The sequence below is a fragment of the Cololabis saira genome, chromosome 8 (assembly GCF_033807715.1).
Source record: "Cololabis saira isolate AMF1-May2022 chromosome 8, fColSai1.1, whole genome shotgun sequence".
NCBI classification, from domain to species: domain Eukaryota; kingdom Metazoa; phylum Chordata; class Actinopteri; order Beloniformes; family Belonidae; genus Cololabis; species Cololabis saira.
Genome location: NC_084594.1, coordinates 32,955,086 through 32,975,648, shown reverse-complemented (window position 1 = coordinate 32,975,648; position 20,563 = coordinate 32,955,086). Strand labels below are relative to the sequence as shown.

The 20,563-nt window shown below is 39.9% G+C and overlaps 2 protein-coding genes across 4 annotated transcripts; one reads left to right on the top strand and one right to left on the bottom strand.

Annotated features, from left to right (window-relative positions):
* Positions 1-8,974: 8,974 nt before the first annotated feature.
* Positions 8,975-11,268, top strand: mlnl (motilin-like). Of its 3 annotated transcripts, XM_061727818.1 has the most exons (5): positions 8,981-9,186; positions 9,603-9,733; positions 10,681-10,770; positions 10,861-10,966; positions 11,135-11,268. In XM_061727818.1, the coding sequence occupies exons 2-5, from the start codon at positions 9,614-9,616 to the stop codon at positions 11,140-11,142; spliced, it is 324 nt and encodes a 107-aa protein (XP_061583802.1). In that variant the 5' UTR covers positions 8,981-9,186; positions 9,603-9,613; the 3' UTR covers positions 11,143-11,268. The 3 variants fall into 3 exon arrangements, with proteins under 3 accessions (XP_061583801.1, XP_061583800.1, XP_061583802.1); XM_061727817.1 differs by lacking the exon at positions 11,135-11,268 and having other exon boundaries at positions 8,975-9,195; positions 10,861-10,998; XM_061727816.1 differs by lacking the exon at positions 11,135-11,268 and having other exon boundaries at positions 8,978-9,186; positions 10,861-10,998.
* On the bottom strand, positions 10,414-20,221 carry zgc:64106 (uncharacterized protein LOC393348 homolog). Its single transcript, XM_061727815.1, has 6 exons — positions 19,955-20,221; positions 16,291-16,530; positions 14,928-15,017; positions 14,583-14,771; positions 13,626-13,735; positions 10,414-11,802 (listed from the first exon to the last, which is right to left on the bottom strand). The coding sequence occupies exons 1-6, from the start codon at positions 20,109-20,111 to the stop codon at positions 11,623-11,625; spliced, it is 966 nt and encodes a 321-aa protein (XP_061583799.1). The 5' UTR covers positions 20,112-20,221; the 3' UTR covers positions 10,414-11,622.
* Positions 20,222-20,563: the final 342 nt, after the last annotated feature.

Below are 20,563 nucleotides of genomic sequence, written 5' to 3'. Positions count from 1 at the left end.
CCGGATCACTACGGTCACGCCCTCTGGCAGAAACTTAAAAGCTTCGCAATTTAGCGTCGGCCATGTGTCTAGATTGTACAAACCAAGTTGTGAGCCAATTCGATAAAATCTCTAGGAGGAGTTCGTTAAAGTACGAGGCCTAGAAATGATCAGAATTCATGAAAAATGACATTTTCTGTTCAAAATGCCGGACTTCCTGTGTAACTTAGAGCATGGGTCCAAAAGACTTTTTTGTAGCTCTTTGTCTAATATAATACACACATAAAGGTCATTGCTGTAAGTCAAACCATATTGTGGGGCTCGTCAAAAAACATAAAATAGGTGGCGCTATAGAGCCCATTCTTGTGGACCCATGCCTGTCGCCCATAAAATACGTAATTTTACGCGACTCTGGAAGCGTGTGCAAAATTTGGTGAGTTTTCCAGCATTTTAAGGCCTCCAAAAAGGCAATTTATTTACGGCGAGAATAATAATAATAATAATAATAAACATCACAGATACAATAGGGTCCTCGCACTTTCAGTGCTCGGGCCCTAATAAACATCACAGATACAATAGGGTCCTCGCACTTTCAGTGCTCGGTTTTAATAAAAAGGTTTTCAACCTGGACTTAAAGCAACTACGGTTTTCATCGGCCCTGATGCATTTTGGGAATTGGTTCCACAGGTAAGGAGCATAAAGCTGAACATGGCTGCGCCGTGTTTTGTTCTTACTGTGGGTACAGAGGGCTGTACCTGAGGGTTCTGGTTGGTTCATAATGGACCAGGAGCTCAGAGATGTATTTTGGTCTGAGACCATTCAGAGATTTAAAAACCAACAGCAAGATTTTAAAAGCTGTTCTGTGACAGACCAAGCCGGTGTAGAGATCTAAGAACTGGAATTATATGGTCCACTCTCTTGGTATTAGAGAGGACTCTGGCAGCGTTCTGGACTAACTGCAGCTGTTAGATGGATTTTTTAGGGAAACCCATGAGAACAGTGTTACAGTCGTCCAGTCTACTAAAGATAAAAGCATGGACAAGTTTCTGTAGGTCCTGCTGAGAGATCCGTCCTTTAATCCTTGATGTGTTCTTTAGGTGATACCAGGCTGAGTTCACTATAATGTGGCTGTTAAAATTCAGGTCTGAGTCCAGAACCACTCCCAGATTTCGGGCTTGGTTATTTGTTTTTAGCTTTACTGCTTGAAGCTGAGTGCTGACTTTGAATCTTTTTTCCTTGGCTCCAAATACTATAATTTCTGTTTTGTCTTCATTTAACTGAAGAAAACTCTGGTGCATCCACTCTTTAATTTGATTAATGCGATGTTTGAATTGGATTATAGTCTCCTGGTGAGATAATTATATAGATTTGTGTGCCGTCTGCATAGTTATGGCAACACATTTTGTCCGTTTTCATAACTTGAGCAAGTGGGTGCATATACAAAAAAACAAAAGCTCCAGAATTGAACCTTGGGGAACTCAGCATTTTGTTTTTGCTAGCTCTGATTTGAAGCTACTTAAAGACACAAAATAATCCCTTTCTTTTAGATAGGACTCAAACCAGGTAAGTGCAGAAAGCCCTGTCTTGTTCTTCAAGTGGTCCTGTGTACTGTCTTCACTGTGAGTGGCTGTGAATGTTCCTTTTACCTTTAAAGGTAGTTCTCCTGGTCCATGGAGAACCTTTGTTCTTGGAGACAACTCCTCGGACTGGCCCTGGAATTGTGCCCGGATTGCAGCCCGGATTATCATCAGCTCCAGTGTCGGTTTTAAACACTACTTTGTGATTTTACACTTCTTCTGTCATCCATTGACTGGAACAATATTATCTCTCACACAGTCTATAAAGCACACCATCCTCATGACTGGACTCAATCACTACTGCGCAATTCACTTTCAGTTTCTTTTTGTTTTTTTGCACCCTCGGGTATAGTGTCTTTTTTTTACACTGATTACACACACATAATTGCGGCGAAAGATTGATCACTGCTATTAAGTTTTCCATTTATTAGAAAATATTTAAGTGACTGCAGAACAAATGACCTAAATGTAGCTGAGTGGCTTTATGGAAATCTGCCAGCAGATCTGAACATTTTCTGAACATGTTTCAGCTGCGTGTTTAGGTCATACCGTCGATCCCACAACTGTCATGACTGTGCAGATGATTAATGAGCTCCAATCCACTTTCACTTATAGGACTCAAATGTTTGCTTATTTATTAGAAAAGAAGATATTTTCCAAACCGTGGCTGAAATTATTCAATCAACTTAAAAAAAATAAGGATTTCCTATAGAAGATCTGAAGGAAGAAGCCTGACTGAAGTGTATAGTTTAACCATTGATGATGATATAAATGGTTGAAACACAAACCTCCCTTTTGCAAAATGATTAAAAAAAAATGAGAGAAAATCTTCTAATCTCCACTTTCCAGCTCATTTGGTCTTGTTAACCCATAGTAGGCCTACTCTTATCCAAAAACACTACAATTTATTGGATAGCCATAAAAAATATGATTGTTTTGTATTGAAAAAACAAGTGTTCAGTTTGTTCTCTCAGGAAAGTGCATTATTCAGGTAGGAGGTTTTACCAACATTAACATTGATCGGAAAAACAGAAGGAAAAGTTCATTGATCATTATTAGAGGTTATCAGAGGTCCACCAACAGAAGTAAGAAGGTGTCTGTTAGGGGACCCTCCTAATATGGAAGATGTGCCTTCTACGCGTCCAAGAGTTTTGAAGTTCAACCAGCCAAGTAGCTCAGGATGTTTGAGCTGTGGGTTGGGTAACTAAAACTACAGTCATTTTGCATTTTTGATTTTGGGGTAATTTATAAATGAATAATGTGACTGTATAATGTGGCATGTCTGTTGAGTAGTTTATATGAGAATATATATAAATAATTTAAAACCCTGGTGTTGTCCAGATGAAAATAAAACCAAATCATATATGATTCACAATTATTTTTTTATCATATTGTAGAGCATAAGTAAATAAAGAAATGTGTCCAGAAAATATCCGGCTGAACTGAAAGCTTGTGGAAGCTTCAACTCTGCTGAATGAAGTTCTTTCTTTTTCCAGCAGGTGGCAGAAAAATCATTCCGGCAACTCAATAAGGCCGCAGAACAAAACATTCAAACTACTGAAACTCCAGAAGCCAAGAGGTTGGCCTACTTTATGTCCCTTTTCATGGTTGTACAGATGAAATTCGTGACAGCTTTTTAATACAAGCAGTTATTTATTTATTTGGGGGAATTATTTATCATATATTTATATATTCATAATGCATTATATATTCATCTATTTGGGGGATTTATTTATCTGGGAGAAAATGAGAACAAAACAAACTTTTTGACAAGTTACATCAGCTTTACGTTTACGGACACAAAAAAATGAAGTCATTGGTTCTCCAACAAGATAATGACCCAACAAGCACATATAAAAACAAACAACAATAGCTAGAAATAAGACATAGGTCTATTCTGAAGTGTCCCGGTACGAGCCCTGTTCCTATTGAACATCCTGCGGAAAGGACGGAAACATTCAGTCTGGAGAACAAGCCCTTCAAACCTGAGACAGCTGGAGCAGTTTGTTCATAAGGGCGCGTCCAAAATACCTGCCAAGTTATCCACCCTGCAGATGGCGAGGTCTCATTGAGACTCACAAAAATTGCTTGATTACAACAATTGACTCAAAAAAGGTTGTGCAACCAAATATTAAGTTGAGGGTCACTTCATTTTTGTTCAGGCCACTTTAGTTAAGTATTTTTTTTACAATGAAACACAATTCAAATCACAAGTCAGTGTTAAATGAACGATTTCTTATTGCTTTTGTCATTTTTAAGTTATCTCAGCACGCACCGGGTTGTTTTCTTTGTTTCATGAAAGGCTACTAACCCATTTGCTCACATGTATACAGGAACATAAAAGAGGGGACTGTGGAGACTTATCGTTCTCTATATATCATATAATGATGATGTGGCAACTTTGAAATTAAACTATTTAAATCTGGTAAAGTGCATAACTCTCAGACATGTGTTTGTCAAATATTGTAGGTTGACCTTCTTGTTGCTGTTTGGCTGTTTTTGTCTGTTGTTGATCCTCCCGTCAGACTGCAGCATCTTCAACTCTGCAGCCTCCATGTGGCCACCACATCTGTTCATGTTTTATTTGAGAGAAAGTTAGTTCAGGTGTGCTGTTCAATTTCTTAGCTGTCCTTTGCTCCTTTCAAACATCTCACCTGCACCAAGGAGCTTCAGTGACAATGAAATGAGCTACAATGAAATGCTGCAAGCAGCTGTCTGTACCTGTGAGCAGGTGAACCTACGATTGTTTCACATCTGTTTATCTACTCTCAATGGTTGATTTTTTCCCCTTTTTTTGCAGTTTTTTTTACAAACAATAATAGCCCCAGCAGTGTTTTATTATTAGAAGAGAAAGTAATGCATTATTTGATTTTTTTCTGACTTAGTGTGTATTAAGATAAAAACCAACAGCACACTATGTCTAAAGATCACAGCTCTTGGTTCAGGCTCTGGTCATGTCACGCATTGACTACCGTACTGTACTTCCTTGTTGGTCGGCCTTCCTGCTGCTCAGTTAAACCTCTGCAGATGATCCAGAATGCAGCAGCACGTCTGGTTTTCAATCAACCCAAGAGAGCTCATGTCACTCTGCTGCTAATCTCTCTGCACTGGCTTCCAGTTGCAACACACATCAAGTTTAAAGTTTAAAGTTAAAGTTTAAAGCTCTGCTTCTGGCTTACCAAACAATTACCCAAACGACTCCTGCCTACCTTCACTCCTTCATCCAGAGCTAAACTCCCTCTCAACAGCTCTGCTCAGCCAGTGAAAGACGCCTGGTGTTTCCACCACAACGTGGTGTGAAATCAGTAGCCAGACTCTTCTCCTCCATTGTTCCCCGATGGTGGAACGACCTACCCAACTCTGTCCGATCTGCAGCGTCTGTACCTACTTTTAAGAGCAGGCTAAAGACTCAGCTCTTTAAGGAGCACTCCTGCATCTAGTAAACTTCTCTGCTCATCAGATTGAGTTAGAAGATTTGCCCAGCTCTTTGAATGACTCACCACTGAGAAAGCTGCATGCACTTATGACAAGATCGCATGATGGTGTCTTTTAAGACGTAGCTTGGTTGTGTAAATGGACTGTTGTGTTGGGCGGGAAGCAAACGAAAATAAAAATAAAAAGTTGTAGCATTACCATGGCAACACCTGTGTCCAACTGGACTCTCAGCAGTCTGACCAGCATTTACCCAGCTGTACACGACTGTGTGATTTCTAGCTTGTGTTGTCTCAAATGTAAGTCGCTTTGGATAAAGCATCTGCTAAATGATAGTAGTAGTAGTAGTAGTAGTAGTAGTAGTAGTAGTTGTTGTTGTAGTAAATTATACTGTTGAGCAGCAAAAATCAGTACTTATTGATGTATCACAGTTTATTGCTGCACAGAGACTGTTGACATTTTTAAAAAGAGGCTCAAGACCTTCCTTTTTAGTTTAGCTTATAGCTGAATTTTGTTTATTTTATTAGTGTGGTTTAGTTTATTGTTATCTAGTTATTTCTTATTATTTTAAATATTTATTTTTCAATTATTTGATTATGTACTTATTCTTTTTTTTTTTTTAAAGATTTTTTTTTGGGCTCTAGTGGCCCTTTATTGGAGATGCAGACTGGAAAGGGGTAGAGAGAGAGATCGGGGAAGACACGCAGCAAAGGTGCGCGGGCTGGATTCGAACCCGCGACCGCTGCAGGAGGAGGACTGTAGCCTCAACTTAACCCACTGCGCCACCGAGCGGCCAAGATTATGTACTTATTCTTTTATGTAAACTTTTTATTTTGTTCTCAGGTTTATTTCAATGTTGTTTTTACGTATGTTATATGTTATGTTATCTCTTTTCCTCATGGGGATCTTCCACGATCACTCACTCTCTCATTCTATTTTAGCACAGGTGCAGAGGGAGCAGGGCCCAGAGGAGCAGCCTATGTGTGAGAGCTCCTGTGTTCTGTGCTGGAAAGTGCTACCGAATAAAAGTACTTTGATTCAGCTGCTGTCTACCTGTGATCATTTCTGCACAGTACCTGAACCCTTCACAGCATGCATGCCAAGATTTGCTGTCACTGCTAAAATAAGTAACCTATATTTCTCCTAAAGAACTACTTTTAAACATCATATCAGTTAGGTCAAATTCTTGTCAGTTTTTTTTATTCAATTCTGATAAAATGCAGAATATGAAATAATATTGCATATCCATCTATCGATAAAAAGTGTTTTTGGAGGATAAGTTTAAGCAGATGTTTAGACCATATACTGTACTTTAAAAGATTAGTTTAATTAGACATTTTAGGCATGTGTTTAAGACAATCTGCTTCAGTTCAAACTGAGCATCAGAATGAGGGGGAAAATTGTGATTTAAGTGACTTTGAACGTGCCATGGTTGTTGTGTTTCAGAAACTGCTGATCTACTGGGATTTCACGCCCAACCATCTCTAGGGTTTACAGAGACTCATCCGAAAAAGAGAAAATATCCAGTGAGCAGCAGCTCTGTGGGTGCAAATGCCTTGTTGATGTCAGAGGTCAGAGGAGAACGGCCGGACTGGTTCCACAAAGGCAACAATAAATCAAATAACCACTCATTACAACCGAGGTCTGCAGAAGAGCATCTCTGAACGCATAACCCGTCGAACCTTGAGGTGGACGGGCTACAGCAGCAGAAGACCACACCGGGCGATTCCTGCTAAGAGCAGGAAACTGAGGCTACAGTTTGCACAGGCTCACCAAAACTGGACAACAAAAGATTTAAAAACATTGCCTGGTCTGATGAGTCTCCATTTCTGCATTCGGATGGTATGGTCAGAATTTAGCATCAACATGAAAGAATGGATCCATGTTGCCTTGTATCAACGGTTCAGGCTGGTGGTGTTGGTGTAATGATCTGAGGAATATATTCCTGGCACACTTTGGGCCCATTAGCACCAATTGAGCATCATGTCAACACCTCAGCCTACCTGAGTATTGTTGCTGACCATGTCCATCCCTTTATGACCACTGTGTACCATCTTCTGATGGATACTTCCAGCAGGATAACGAGACATGTCAAAAAGCACGAATCATCTCAGACTGGTTTCTTGAATATGACAATGAGTTCACTCCATAGGCCTCCACAGTCACCAGATCTCAGTCCAATAGAGCACCTTTGGGATGTGGTGGAACGGGAAATTCCCATCATGGATGTGCAGCCGACAAATTTGCAGCAACTGCGTGATGCTATCATGTCAATATGGACCAAACTCTCTGAGGAATGTTTCCAGTAGCTTGTTGAATCTATGTCACGAAGGATCAAGGCAGTTCTGAGGGCAAAAGGGGTTCCAACTGGTACTAGCAAGGTCTACCTAATAAAGTGGCTGGTGTATATAGTATTTCTCGAAGCAAGTCTTATCTTTGTGTAAATTTACTGGGGCATCCACTCCTGACCCCTGTGAAGATTGGGAATGGTCTTGAACGATTTTATTGTAGAATATTGAACTTCAAACTTTTTGTAAACTGTTTTCTAACTCTCTCCAGTTTTATGCACAGAGAAAATTGATTCTATACAAGTACGTTTTATGTCCAAACAAGCAAATTGTCAAAACAACTGAAGAGTAACCCAAAATGATCTGTGTGTGTTTAATATAGTACGTAGGACAGGTTATCAGTCTGATGCATAGTACGGTACCAAGTATTGTACTTCCCCGGGCTGGACCAGCTGCCTGTTCAGGATACACCACCTTTTACCCACCATCACCTTGTGACAGTTGGGACAGGTGTTTTTCCTTGATCTGGTCAATTAACTTTTTCTCCCACATTGACAGCAGTGTTAAATATTGTACAAGTTATAAAATGAACGAAGAATAGACAGAGAAAGTGACACAACAATACCTCAATGATGTGGAAAAATGAACATATAGGATCAACGGAAACCATGCAAGAAACATGAAAACAGCAAAATCGCAAAAAATACTATTATGATACAAGATTAAAGTCCAAACACATTTGATATATGAGGATTTGGGAACCTTTTCCAGATATGTTTTTTGGGTCATGCGTTCAACCATCCTCATGTTTTCTACGTTTTTTACTCTGACAGATGTACAGTTCCCACAATGCTTTTCATCTAGAAGACGTTGAACTCTAATGAACATGGCAGCACAAAGAACCCCAAACAAAACAAAACAAAAACACTTTCAGCACATGGAGATGTGTACTTTAAAAAAACTCAAATGCTAGGTGAAGAAGAAATGTAACAAGAGGTTTGGCGTCACTGTGGTGGTGTCCTATGAAGTACAGCGCAGATCTGTGCTCACCGAGTTTCCTGAAAGAAAAATGTTTTTAACAGCCCACTCCTGCAGAGCAATCAGACAGTAGTATAAACCCGAGTCAATGACATTTTGCAGCTAGGCCGGAAAGCAGTTAAGTGTCATATTTAGGAAAGCATCAATAAATCTCCTTAGAGTCATAAGGTTCCTAGGCAACAAAAATATCCGAGTCTAAGTGCACAAACACACAAATTGCAAGTATGTTATAAATATCACTGTGTTAGAGCAGAGAATTTATGATTCTCCTTTTTTGGGCATATTATGTCCTGCTTATCTTTTTTAGTATTTAAGCCAGTGACCTAAATGAAAGTCTTGGTTATATTGAACTTTGCCTCCCAGTTAGCACTTAGTTTTCTTAAATTCTTGTTAAACTTCCTCCCAAGTTGTGTTGTAAAATAAGTTTTGTTTGTGGCCCAGTCAGGGTAAAAGTATGAATGAATTGGATTGAATACTATGTTCTGCTCTCTGAGGGCAAAATTTGAAAAGTAATTCATAACACAGCACATACAAAAACTACTTGACACTAACACTTTCTACTCTTAACAGAGTTTTTCATCAGTGCGTTGATCAGTTTTGCCACAGGCCAACATACATGCAGCATAGTAACCTCATTACCCTAATAAAAGAAACCAGATTCCAGGGTAGCGTCGGTGTTTCCAGGAGCATGGAGGAGAGTCCTTGAAGGAGGCTGCTGAGGAGCGGATGTGAGGGAGGACGGTGACAAAGCTGAGGGATCAGGAGAAGGCTTGAATATAAAGACTGACTGGGACAAGCTGACATTCAGACCGGTTGGAGCTTCGCTCATCTAAAGAACCTTTCCACTAACGACTGACAGAGGCTGACTGCACGTGAGTAACGTACGGCTGCCTCTGCCTCTGCCTCTCCTGCTGAACCTTGAGCTTGTTGCTGTGTTGTTCCTGCATTTCCCCTCTATGATATCCTCTCTTTGTCCCCGCATGTCTGTGTTCAGGGAAATGTCTCTGTTTTATTGCCGGTTCAGTTGTTGTTTGTGGACATTTTCTTGTTCTGAACCGAGGACAACTGCTTACATAAGCATGTGATCGTTCTCTCAGCTTTTATCAGTTTGTTTTTCTCGCAGCTCACTGACATGTAACTTCCTTGCTGCTATAAAAATACATGTATTCACTTCTGTTAGTGGCATGACCTTAGGACCCTTCACGCTGAGCTGTGCATGTCTGTATGAAACCTCTGGTCTGAGTGGACTGTACCCGATGCGTATACCCATGCACGTGTGCATGTGTAGGTGATATCAGAATGAGCATGCGCGGAGCAGTGGCCAGTTGTGTGGTGCTGGTGTGCCTGGTGGCGCTGTTGGTCGAGAGGACAGAGGGACACATCACATTCTTCAGCCCAAAGGAGATGATGCTGATGAAGGTAAGCAGCTTGTGTGGAGAAGAAGTACAGCTAATCCATCAATTCATTGACAGATCACCAACTGTTTCAATGACACTTTATTGAAAACGAAACAAAAAAAACATGTACAAATGTACTTCTGGCAGCTTAAATGTAGAAATTACAATCTCTGATTACTTCTGCAAATTTCTAAACAAAGTCCTGAACCCCAAGTTGGACAAATAATGAGGCTCATTCTGCACCAACACCCCTCTCCTTTATTGTAGGGTTGAAAATAGTTGATTGGCCAAAAAGAAGAAAACAAAACCTTTTCTGAGATCTCGGCCTGGCAGTAATTAAATACAAGCTTTTGATGGCATTTTAGTGTCATCACAATAATCACAATAAGACTTAGTCTGTTATTATGTTAATATAATTGGTTGACCACTGTAAATAATTTTGTGCAACATTTAATTGTTTATTATTCCTTTTGTTTTCCTTTTAAAAAGAGTTTCTCTTCATTTTTCTATAGTTGAGAAACTGCAGGTTTCCACTGTCCTTAATGGGAGTAAATTCAATCATTTGGATCTTTTTAATTAGCTTAACTTTGCTTGTCAGAAATAAGAAGAAATAACCTCTCCGCTCTAGGAGATGTTTACTACAATCACCCTTTTCTAAAACTCTGTAGAGTTCACTTAACCAAGAAAATTGTCAGTAATTTTCACAGTCTTCCAAACTTTGTTAATGACTAAACAATAGTTAAGATGTACCATTGCTAAAATGTCTTACAGTTTGCCTGAAGGTCAACATTAAAATAAAAATGGTCTCTGAGGAAACAACCAAACAGAAACATTATTCATGAAGGGTAAACCAGTGAGTTCATAGGCTACTTAAATGTTCATACTTAAAAAGAAAAGACACGGCAGGAACTCTCTTCTGCATTTCAGTCATTTATTATTTTTGTACACGTTTGTGCTCCTCCGCTTCAGGAACGAGAAGGTAGGAAAGACATGGAGCCTCGATCAGAACACGATCAGTCTGAGGAGCAGCTTGCTAAGATGGGACGTGATGGGAGCCCCGTGAGTGCACACGCCTTCAGTCCCAGCATCATCTAAGTTGTCATGCAGCCCACCGTAACACATTTGTTGTTTCCCTTTGTTTGCGTGCAGGGTAGAACGTTGGAGGTATCTGTCCGCCTTTCACCCAAACAGCTGGATCAAGTGGCTCCAGTGCTCAAAGAAATCATCCATGAAATAGTGGACGAGCATCAGAAAGGTATTTCACGTGTGTAAGACATAGGCATTGATTAAAAAAAACAAAACAAACATGTTTATTGCCTTGTATCTTCTTAAATGTTCAATGAAGAAAAGTAAACACATGCATGAAATGATGTTTTGGATAGGAAACTATTTGGTGACTCCAATCTTCTCTCTGTCCCTGCAGCTAAATAACAGCATGGAGGGCACAAGCGGATGAACACTGTACAAATTAAATAAAACAGCCTAAAAACCTGAACTCTCGAATGTTTTGTTGTATTTAAAATTGGTCAATAAAGAGGAAATGATTGTATCTTGGGACTTCTGTTGTGACTCCTGAGAGCTGACCATACAAGGATGAGCACCGCTCACCTGATATTTGACATTTGACAAGTCATTTTCCAGACTTGGTTCCAGAAACACTCTCAAACAATGGCTCGTATTTACAGTACTGGTATCTTGTTATTCATATAAACAGGAAATATACACAACACAATGCTCTGAATGGTCAGGATATACATTTAGAATATACAGCAGTCCATATCCCAGATCATTGATTTAAATATATTTAAAAAGTTCACCTGAAAATGCTTCACATTGTCTCAAATAATCTCAGTCAAGAAGAGCAGGATGGCCTTCAAACAGTTCTCTCATATCAACCCTATCCAGGTTGCTTTAGAGCTTTGACGTCAGTCTCTCACACACCTCAAAATCCTTGACTGCGAGGGCTGCATCTCGAGCTAAAGGGGCGGGAAGAATCAGGGAGCAGTCGCTGTCAAAATACTTCCCAGTGACCCCCTCCAGTTCCTCTGCCACGGCGCAGTAGATCGGGCTGGCGGCACCTTCCTCTGAAGACTGACAGAGACAAGAGGGACATTTTGTTAAAGAACATCTGGAATATTGTCCAGAGGCTTGCTGATCACCTTTAATCATTACCAGCAGATAAACAACAGGCCGTCCAGCGCTTTAGCAGGGTCCCTGAACTGTTAGTGGAGGCAGTAAGCCGGTAAATAGCAGACGTACCAGAAGGGGAGTAAATGCACTTAGTGAATAATGGGTCAAGGTTTGCCAGGAAAATGTCTCAAACATACACCACCCAAATGTTGTTTGTAATATCAGAATAGATGTTACCAGGCGCAACAAATACAACATCCAAAATACATTTAAGGTGATTTCTGGAGATTATGATCACACATCTCTCTCTCTCTCTCTGCTCTGGATCAAAGTTTCCAACAGTTTGTCAGTGGACTGAACTGAAGGGAATTTTAGCTAAATATAGTTTCCTTTCAATCAATTCAATTCAATTTTATTTAAAAAGGGACAGTGTACAGTTAAAACATAAATGTTGCCATCTGATGCACTGTACCAGATTATAGCTTTAAACTAATTTGCATCTGCAGTCCCAATAATTTATTTAGCATAACTATCATTTCTTTATGTGGATTAATAAAATATAATTCTGTTCAGTACAAAACAAAAACCAAACCACAAAAAAAGGAGCTATTGTTGATGGGAAGCTCTCAGTATAGCTGGAATTGTAGTGAATAATCACAGATGATCAGTGATTCATGTGCCAATACTTAATCTAGTCTTTCTGGTTTTAGAAATCTCTGTTGCGTATTCAGGCCTGAATGCCAGATGTCCGGATCCTAGCATTCACTGTGTCACGGTAGTCTGTTCCATCTGCGCTTGACTCACTGGTCTTCCAGGTATATCTTTAAGCTGGCAGTCAAAACAAAATCCAGACCTCATTTGTCATTAACCACAATGGGTACAGGAAGATCATGCTGTCCGAACAATACGAGCTTGGATAAGGCTGTGAGGTGATGTGAAGCGTTGACAGATTAATTATTAATCAACCAGCTTCAATGCCATGGCTGTTAATTCCAAAAAAAAAAAGAAAATAAATCAACCTTCTTATTTTTGCATTCAGGAAATTTGACTCACTACTGCCAGACGCTTACGATCAGTTCATTTGATTAAACCCCCTAGTCAGCAGAACAAAAAGCAAAAGAATCATTTTTCCACAACATGGTTTTTTCCTGGGTTCATTAGCACCCACATAAAGCACTTTGAATTTGCACATGAAAATAACAAATAAACTTGCCCTGCCTTCCATCTACATTTCTCACATGCGTGTGCAGCACTACCGTCCATAAAGCCGGCAGTTTTACAGCCAGTCATCGTTCTGATTTGCCGTCACTTATCTCTGAGTATTGCCAGCTGACCTTGAATGTCTTATGTGACCTTTGCATACCCTCTGAGACAAGTAAACTTCACACTGACCTTTAACCTCCCTATCTCTGACTGTGACATTAAACAACGGCGTGTCTTTCCACCCGACTCAGTGTTTCTGCTTGCGCTTGAATCATAGCGCGCTCACATCAGAGCATGCTTGTGGGCACCAAACTCTTGAGGTTTGATCTAAATTTGGATAAAATGACCGCTGTAGTTTAAATCCCCCAATGGCAGCATGTCTTTAACTATGAGTGTTTGTGCAGGAACAGCTCCAACTTCATGCAGCTGAGAAAACAGCAGATAAGACTCCTTTGGTGATTTAACACGACTAGTTTAACGGGAAGGGATTCCTTGACAGCGACTGAGCATAACCATCGAAATTACATTTAAATGAGCTGTGTGAGCCGTGAGTCTGCAGTGAAGTTCAACAATGCACCTACTTTGAAAAAGAAAAAGCCGATGAGGTTGAAAGGATAACGGATCCAGAAGGGATAGTGTCTCAACACTTCGGTCATGACAACACCAGGGTGGACGGAGTTGGCGGTGACGCCTAAAGGTACAAAAGGGGAGATATATAAACAGATATTCTCTTGCATTAAAAGTCACATCTTATAAAAAAAAAATCTTTTTGTGCTTCAGAGCATTTCTTAGACACTTTAAACAAGGAACTTATGCATCATACACCCAGATCAGAGTAGAGTTATCCAGCCTCTACACCCTTCTCTCCACCCGACTTCACATAACGTTGCATTTGCTGTAAATCAGTAGTTGGTAAGTCGTAATAAGTCATAATGTCAATTTCATAAGAGGCAAACTCCAGAGGGGGTGAGCGTGAGTTAAGTGGTTGACTCTGCCTCCTCAAAGTGAGTTTCTGTGTTTTTCTGAAATTCTCGCTGTATTTGCTCAAAACACGTCACAAACATTTCATCAATACATCAGGAAATTACACAATCTTTTGAAAAACATCCTAATCTGAGTGTTTTAAAGTTAAAAGCAGGTCAGTGGGATGACAAGCGGGTCAAATATTTGAAAGTGTGACGTCTTTTTTCTGTCAACATGACTCAGCTTTTCGGAAGTGTTTTGCTACAAGCTTGAATGCCTAAATGTCTTAGATCTGTGTCATCTAAAAGTCAGACATTGTAAAGAAAAATATTTAAAAAATCTACTTCTTTCTACGATATTCTGTGTTTATGTTTTTTTTTAAAGTGTAATCCAACCACAGTGACTTTGCTGCGCTGCACAGGCAACCAAAGAAACACAAAAATAACTTTTTATTGGACACTTAAGTGTAGAACTTGACACACACTCAACAATAATGTCTAAGCTGGACTTAGAATCACAGATGTGAGAAACAGCGCTGTACGAATCTATCTGGGTTCTGACTCATTATGGCTCACCTGTTCCCTCCAGTCTGCGCGCCAGCTCGTTGGTGCAGATAATATTGTGCAGCTTTGTGTGGTTGTACACTTCATCCATGAAGTAAACCAGGTTCTCGCCATGAAAGTGAGAGAAGTCCACCTTCCCCTTCTTATGGTTGACGGAGCTGACGGTGACGATACGTGCTGGAGCTGAGCGTTTAATCAGGTCTGGATAAAAAACAGTGACATAGCTTGTGAGGAAAAGGAGAAGTAAAAGAAGGGACAAAACTGAAAAATGTTAAGCATGCCATTGTGGTGGGGTTACATTGCATGACTTTTGGGGATTTATGGCTGCTGTGATGCAGAGAGACAACAGGGTCTTACCAAGCAGCAGGTTGGTGAGCAGAAATGGTCCCAGATGGTTTGTAGCAAAGGAAGCATCAAACCCGTCTTTGGTCATTTGCCTGGGCAGACCTGAGTGCAAAAGTACAGAGTAAACACATCTATCACTTTCATATTGACTAGTACATTCCGTTAACCTCAATCACAACAACCCCCCAAACCCCACCAACCACAGTCCCCTCTCTGTCTCCCTCTCTCTCTCTCTCTCTCTTATACACACACACACACACACACACACACACACACACACACACACACACACACACTCTCTCTCTCTCTGAACAGTTTTTCATACTATTTTCGTCCCCTAGAAATACCATATACCAGTACTTTAAATTTGCAGCATAAAGTTTGCTGACCCGCGAGTCTTGCTAAGTCTGACATTGTTCACATCCATACAAACTTCTGATCCCCACCGTGTGTGTGTCTATATATATATATATATATATATATATATGTATGTATGTATGCATGCATGTATGTATGTATGTATGTATGCATGTATGTATGTATGTATGTATGTATGTATGTATGTATGTATGTATGTATGTATGTATGTATGTATGTATGTATGTATGTATGTATGTATGTATGTATGTATGTATGTATGTATGTATGTATGTATGTATGTATGTATGTATGTATGTATGTATGTATGTATGTATGTATGTATGTATGTATGTATGCATGCATGCATGCATGCATGCATGCATGCATGCATGTATGTATGTATGTATGTATGTATGTATGTATGTATGTATGTATGTATGTATGTATGTATGTATGTATGCATGCATGCATGCATGCATGCATGCATGTATGTATGTATGTATGTATGTATGTATGTATGTATGTATGTATGTATGTATGTATGTATGTATGTATGTATGTATGTACGCATGCAAGAAAGAATTCTGAATTCTGAACCTTGTCAAATCTAAGAGACGAAGCTGTTCTACTGTTGATTTACTTGTACTTGTTCTCAAAATAAACCAGTTTCAGTGTTCACAGCTTTTCCTTTTCTGAGTAGAAACGAAGTCATATCTGATTGCTTCCACATGTTGGACACGATGAGATGTTATTTTTGTGCGTTCTTCGTTGTTCATGATTTCACATTTTTGTTGTTTGATGAATATCATAATTCAGCCAGCTCTTTTAAGTTTACGACCAGTGTGATATACATCTGTGATTACGCAGGACAATATGAATGTGCACTGTGTGTGGTTATTTGTGGAAACAATGTGCACACGGCTATAAAACTGAGTTAATATTTCTGTTTTCCAAAATACAAGTTCACAATGCAGCTTTAATGCAGGTTCTGTGTCTGCTGTTGGGGCTGCGTCACCTGATACTGCTGCATTGTTCACAAGGATATGCAGAGCTTTCTCCTCCTCGAGAATCCTCTTTGCAAATTCCTTGACTGAGTCCATAGAGGAGACGTCCACCAGGCGTAAATGGACATCTGCATTTCCTGTAATCTTTTTGATTTCAGTTAGCGCTGCTGTCCCTCTGGACTCGCTTCGGCATGCCAGGATAACACGGGCCCCACGGCGTGCAAAGTCCAGGGCAATGAACTTCCCAATGCCTGGGAGAATGGAGAAGAGCAAAGATAAACCCTTAGACATCAAAAATGGCAACAAAAGAAAGTCAGAACAGGTGATTTTTTTAAATAAAAGAAATCCAAACGCAGGATCTTAAATAGGTTATCTGTGTGAGATGGTTTGTGGATGACATTATCCACCATGTAAAAAAACCCTGCATCAGATGTAAAGTTAGAGCCAAGTTGGCCACCAGGCAGCTAGTCGTGTTTATACAACTGTAGGACTGGACGCACGCACACACACTGAAAGTTGCTCTCTGTGTCATACTGGATCAGTAAATATTAATTCCTCTGGTCTATGCCAACAAACAAAGTGTTCTTTTGTGTTTTTGTTAAAGTTTAGTGGTGTTTATTCTAATTACATAATCCCAGTGCTCACTGCTGTGATAAGAAGAGGACAAAACCTCAGGATCTACATGTGGAAAGAAAACTATTTTATAAATACTTCCCTAATTGTTCTGTTTTTGCATCTAAAGTACAGCTTTTGTTGTTGTTAGATTGCAAACACGTCACTTCAGTTCATCCTCTACGCGGTGGTTATAACAGGACGATGGCGCATGGGCACTGAAGGACCAGGTACAACACTTCAGTAGCTGATTGAACGGATTCACTGATGTCATGTTCATGTTGTCTTTAGAAAATATGTTCTTGCTGTACATAAAGGAAACGTATATTGTGAACATGACAGGAAAAGAGAGGTGACGGAGGCTATTAAATCGAGCAGTGACTCCTGAGCAAATCCTAGCTATGGTAATACGTAGGTCTTTGAACGAGGGAATACAAGCTCTTGCAGCATCTGAGGATGCGATCAGATCAAAATGTTGTTTCAATTAAACTACATATTAAATAGCTGAGTATCACAATAACAGCCAAGGTGTTGAGGTAACAAAGAAATACTCTGAGAGGCAAGGCTTCAGTAATCAACAGACCAATGAGAGTTGATAAAATAATTAATAAGCCCACATCAGGCAATATTTTCTTGTCAACAACAGATCAAAAACACAGAGCCTTTATGTCTGTGCAAATTAAATATGTGTTCATCTGGTTCCCACATTGTGGTGAGACTTTACTGCGTTTCATAACATTTTCCTCCAAAATATTTCTCAGTGTTCACCAAATCTCCTTCCAACTGCCGGATCAGAAGATCTCAGGGGTGTTTGGGGAAAATGAGTCTGGCTGGGGAAATGACGATGGACCACAACAGCAGATAAAAAGACAACAGGAAGCAGGGGACTCAGTGGGTATGAGGAAGAACCCCCAAGGGCATTAGTGGGGATGGTATGGTGGAATCAAAGGGACTGAGACAGGAATCATGACTTCTGATACTACTGCCTCGCTCCATCATGTGAAGGCAGCAACAAGACACGCAGTGTACACCCTGGAGAAGTAGCCATCATGGGGCTATTGGTGTGGAGAATGCTTTTACAACTCTGTCCGAGGTTTACTCTTGTTTGGTCTTTTGCTGAGTTACTCTCATTTTTTCTTCTGTCATTATTTTGAGTCTCTTCGTTGTCTCTGCCATGATGTCCGCTGTAGCTCCGTGAGCTACTTTCTTGGCCAGTTGTCTCAAGAGACGACCAGTACAGAAGACCAAAGTTGCTTTGGATCCTTTTCGGCTGATAGGGACTGGACACCACAATCGTTAAATGTAACTTCCTAGAAATAATCAAATATTCCTTCTGAGGAAATTGAAACAGATGTTTCACTTGAGTCACTTTCATTCTGAATAACCAGTCACGACCCCATGAGTGTTTACTTTTTAGTTCTGTTTTTGCAATCTCCATGCCTGTGGAGGACCAGTACTTGAACAAAACCCAAGCAGACTAGTGGAAAACTTGAAACTGAAACGCTCAGCAGAGATTTGAAGCATGAATCTAGTATAGTATGAAATGTGGCAAGGAAATGTGTCCAAGCAACCAGGCCTTGTGCAGTCTGTTATGTGTTAATGAAACAAAAAACAAAAGGAAGTCTATGCCACATGTATTTAATTATCAGGCAATAAGTGTCCCTGCTCATTTTAAACTGCCAAAGTCAGAGGGCTCTGGATGTGGACATGGATCCATGATCCTTTCCCTGTTTCTGTTTCTGTTTCAAGCGTAAACCACTTTTTATGTCCCACTACCGGTGCATACAGAGACATATACTACAGGACAGCTGTGGACCCATGCCGCATATCAAATACATGCTGAGTGGACTCAAAAGAAAAAATGCAGGCACTCTGGTGGATTGAAAAAAGTTAAAAAACCTTTATCTAAAAAACACCAACGCGTGTCGGCTTGCGCCTTCCTCAGGGTGTATGGAGACAAGAGACAACAAACACATAATTATAGTGGATTCAGTTGAGCTGTGGCTCCTCAGGTCTATGCAGTGCTCCTCCAGGCCTTTTTTACATGCTGATTGGATTAATTGGTGCCTGTAGACGTAAAATTATTCACAAAACTCCTAAAACCACTTTCGGAGACCATATAAGGCATCAAAGATATACCTACTCTGTATGTCCTGATTTGACTTTTTCTGTGGACTGGTGTTAAACAAATAAACTTCATTAATAAGTCAGCGATTTTGCTATTTTATTTTGAATGGGCTGCTTTAATTTTAGGATTATTGCATTGTTATATTGTCTGTGAGGCTCCCGGATCTCAAACATGTGCTGGCTATACCTTCCCCTCCCTCTGCTGCCCCGCTGATCCCATCCGTTTTTACCGTTCAACCGATCCCGTAATAATAAAGTAATATCGGCCTTTTCACTGCAAAAACTCAAAATCTTACCAGGAATATTTGTCTTATTTCTAGTTAAAATGTCTCATTTTTAGTCAAAAAAATCTCATTACACTTAAAACAAGAGTCATCACAGATAAATAACTTGTTATTTGACAATTTTCACCTGTTTCAAGTAAATTTTCACTTGAAATAAGTAGAAAAACCTTCCAGGGACAAGATTTATCTTCTCTTGTTCCACTGGCAGATTTTTCTACTTATTTTTTAATTGTTTTTGTCTGCACACATAGGCCTATTAATGATTGATACCATGCAGGTAAAAACCAAAGGCATATATATATGTGCATTATTGCTATATTTAATATATATATATACATATGCATACACATACATAAATATACTACAAACCCAGTGATTTTTTTTCTACTTATTTTAAGTGAAAATCTACTTGAAACAGGTGAAAATTGTTGTTTTTTCCAGTGATCAGTCTTGTTTTAAGCGTAATGAGATTTTTTGACTAAAAATGAGACATTTTAACTAGAAATAAGACAATATTCTTGTTAAGATTTTGAGTGTTTGCAGTGTAGTACTTAAATGACCTCTGTTTGAATTTTGTTTCAAAAATGGATCATGAGTAAATGAGAATGAATGGTAATATAACCTTGTGTGAGGCGGGTTGCAGCTGACTGACCTGTGTTGGCTCCCGTCACTATAGCGGTCTTGCCGGCGAGGCGCACGGCGCAGCTCCGCGGCTCCCACAGCGCTCTGCGCTGCAGGCGCACCACCAGCGCCAGCAGCGCCGTGGAAAACACCCAGAGAGGGTGGGAGAGCATGTCCAACAGATACATTTCCCCGTGAGAGCCGAGCGTCTGGAAGAAGTTACAAGGGACTGCTAAGGAAGTTTATAGTTTTCAACAATGCGCTGCTTTATAAGTCCCCGGTCCAAGTAGGTGTGCCTGAAATCCTCAGCAGCGGTTTATACATTAGTTTCAGAGAGGGTGTGCAGGAACCCAATCAAGAAACATTTCACCAAATAAACTCCACCTCATGAAACCATCCTCTTCTGATGTTGTCGTTTCTCCTTAAACCTGCAATTATAGGATACTGAAAGGAGACATGCCTCATTAGATATGAGATTTGTAATTCTTAAAAAAAAAACAAAAAAAAAAACCCTTAAGAGCTAGAAAATATTATAGTGAACTTATCAACTCTTGCATCCAATTGTCAGCATTCACAAGATGGAAATGTTTCTGTTTATTGTGCAACTTCTTTTTTTCTTTTTCTGGAATGTTCCCCCCTT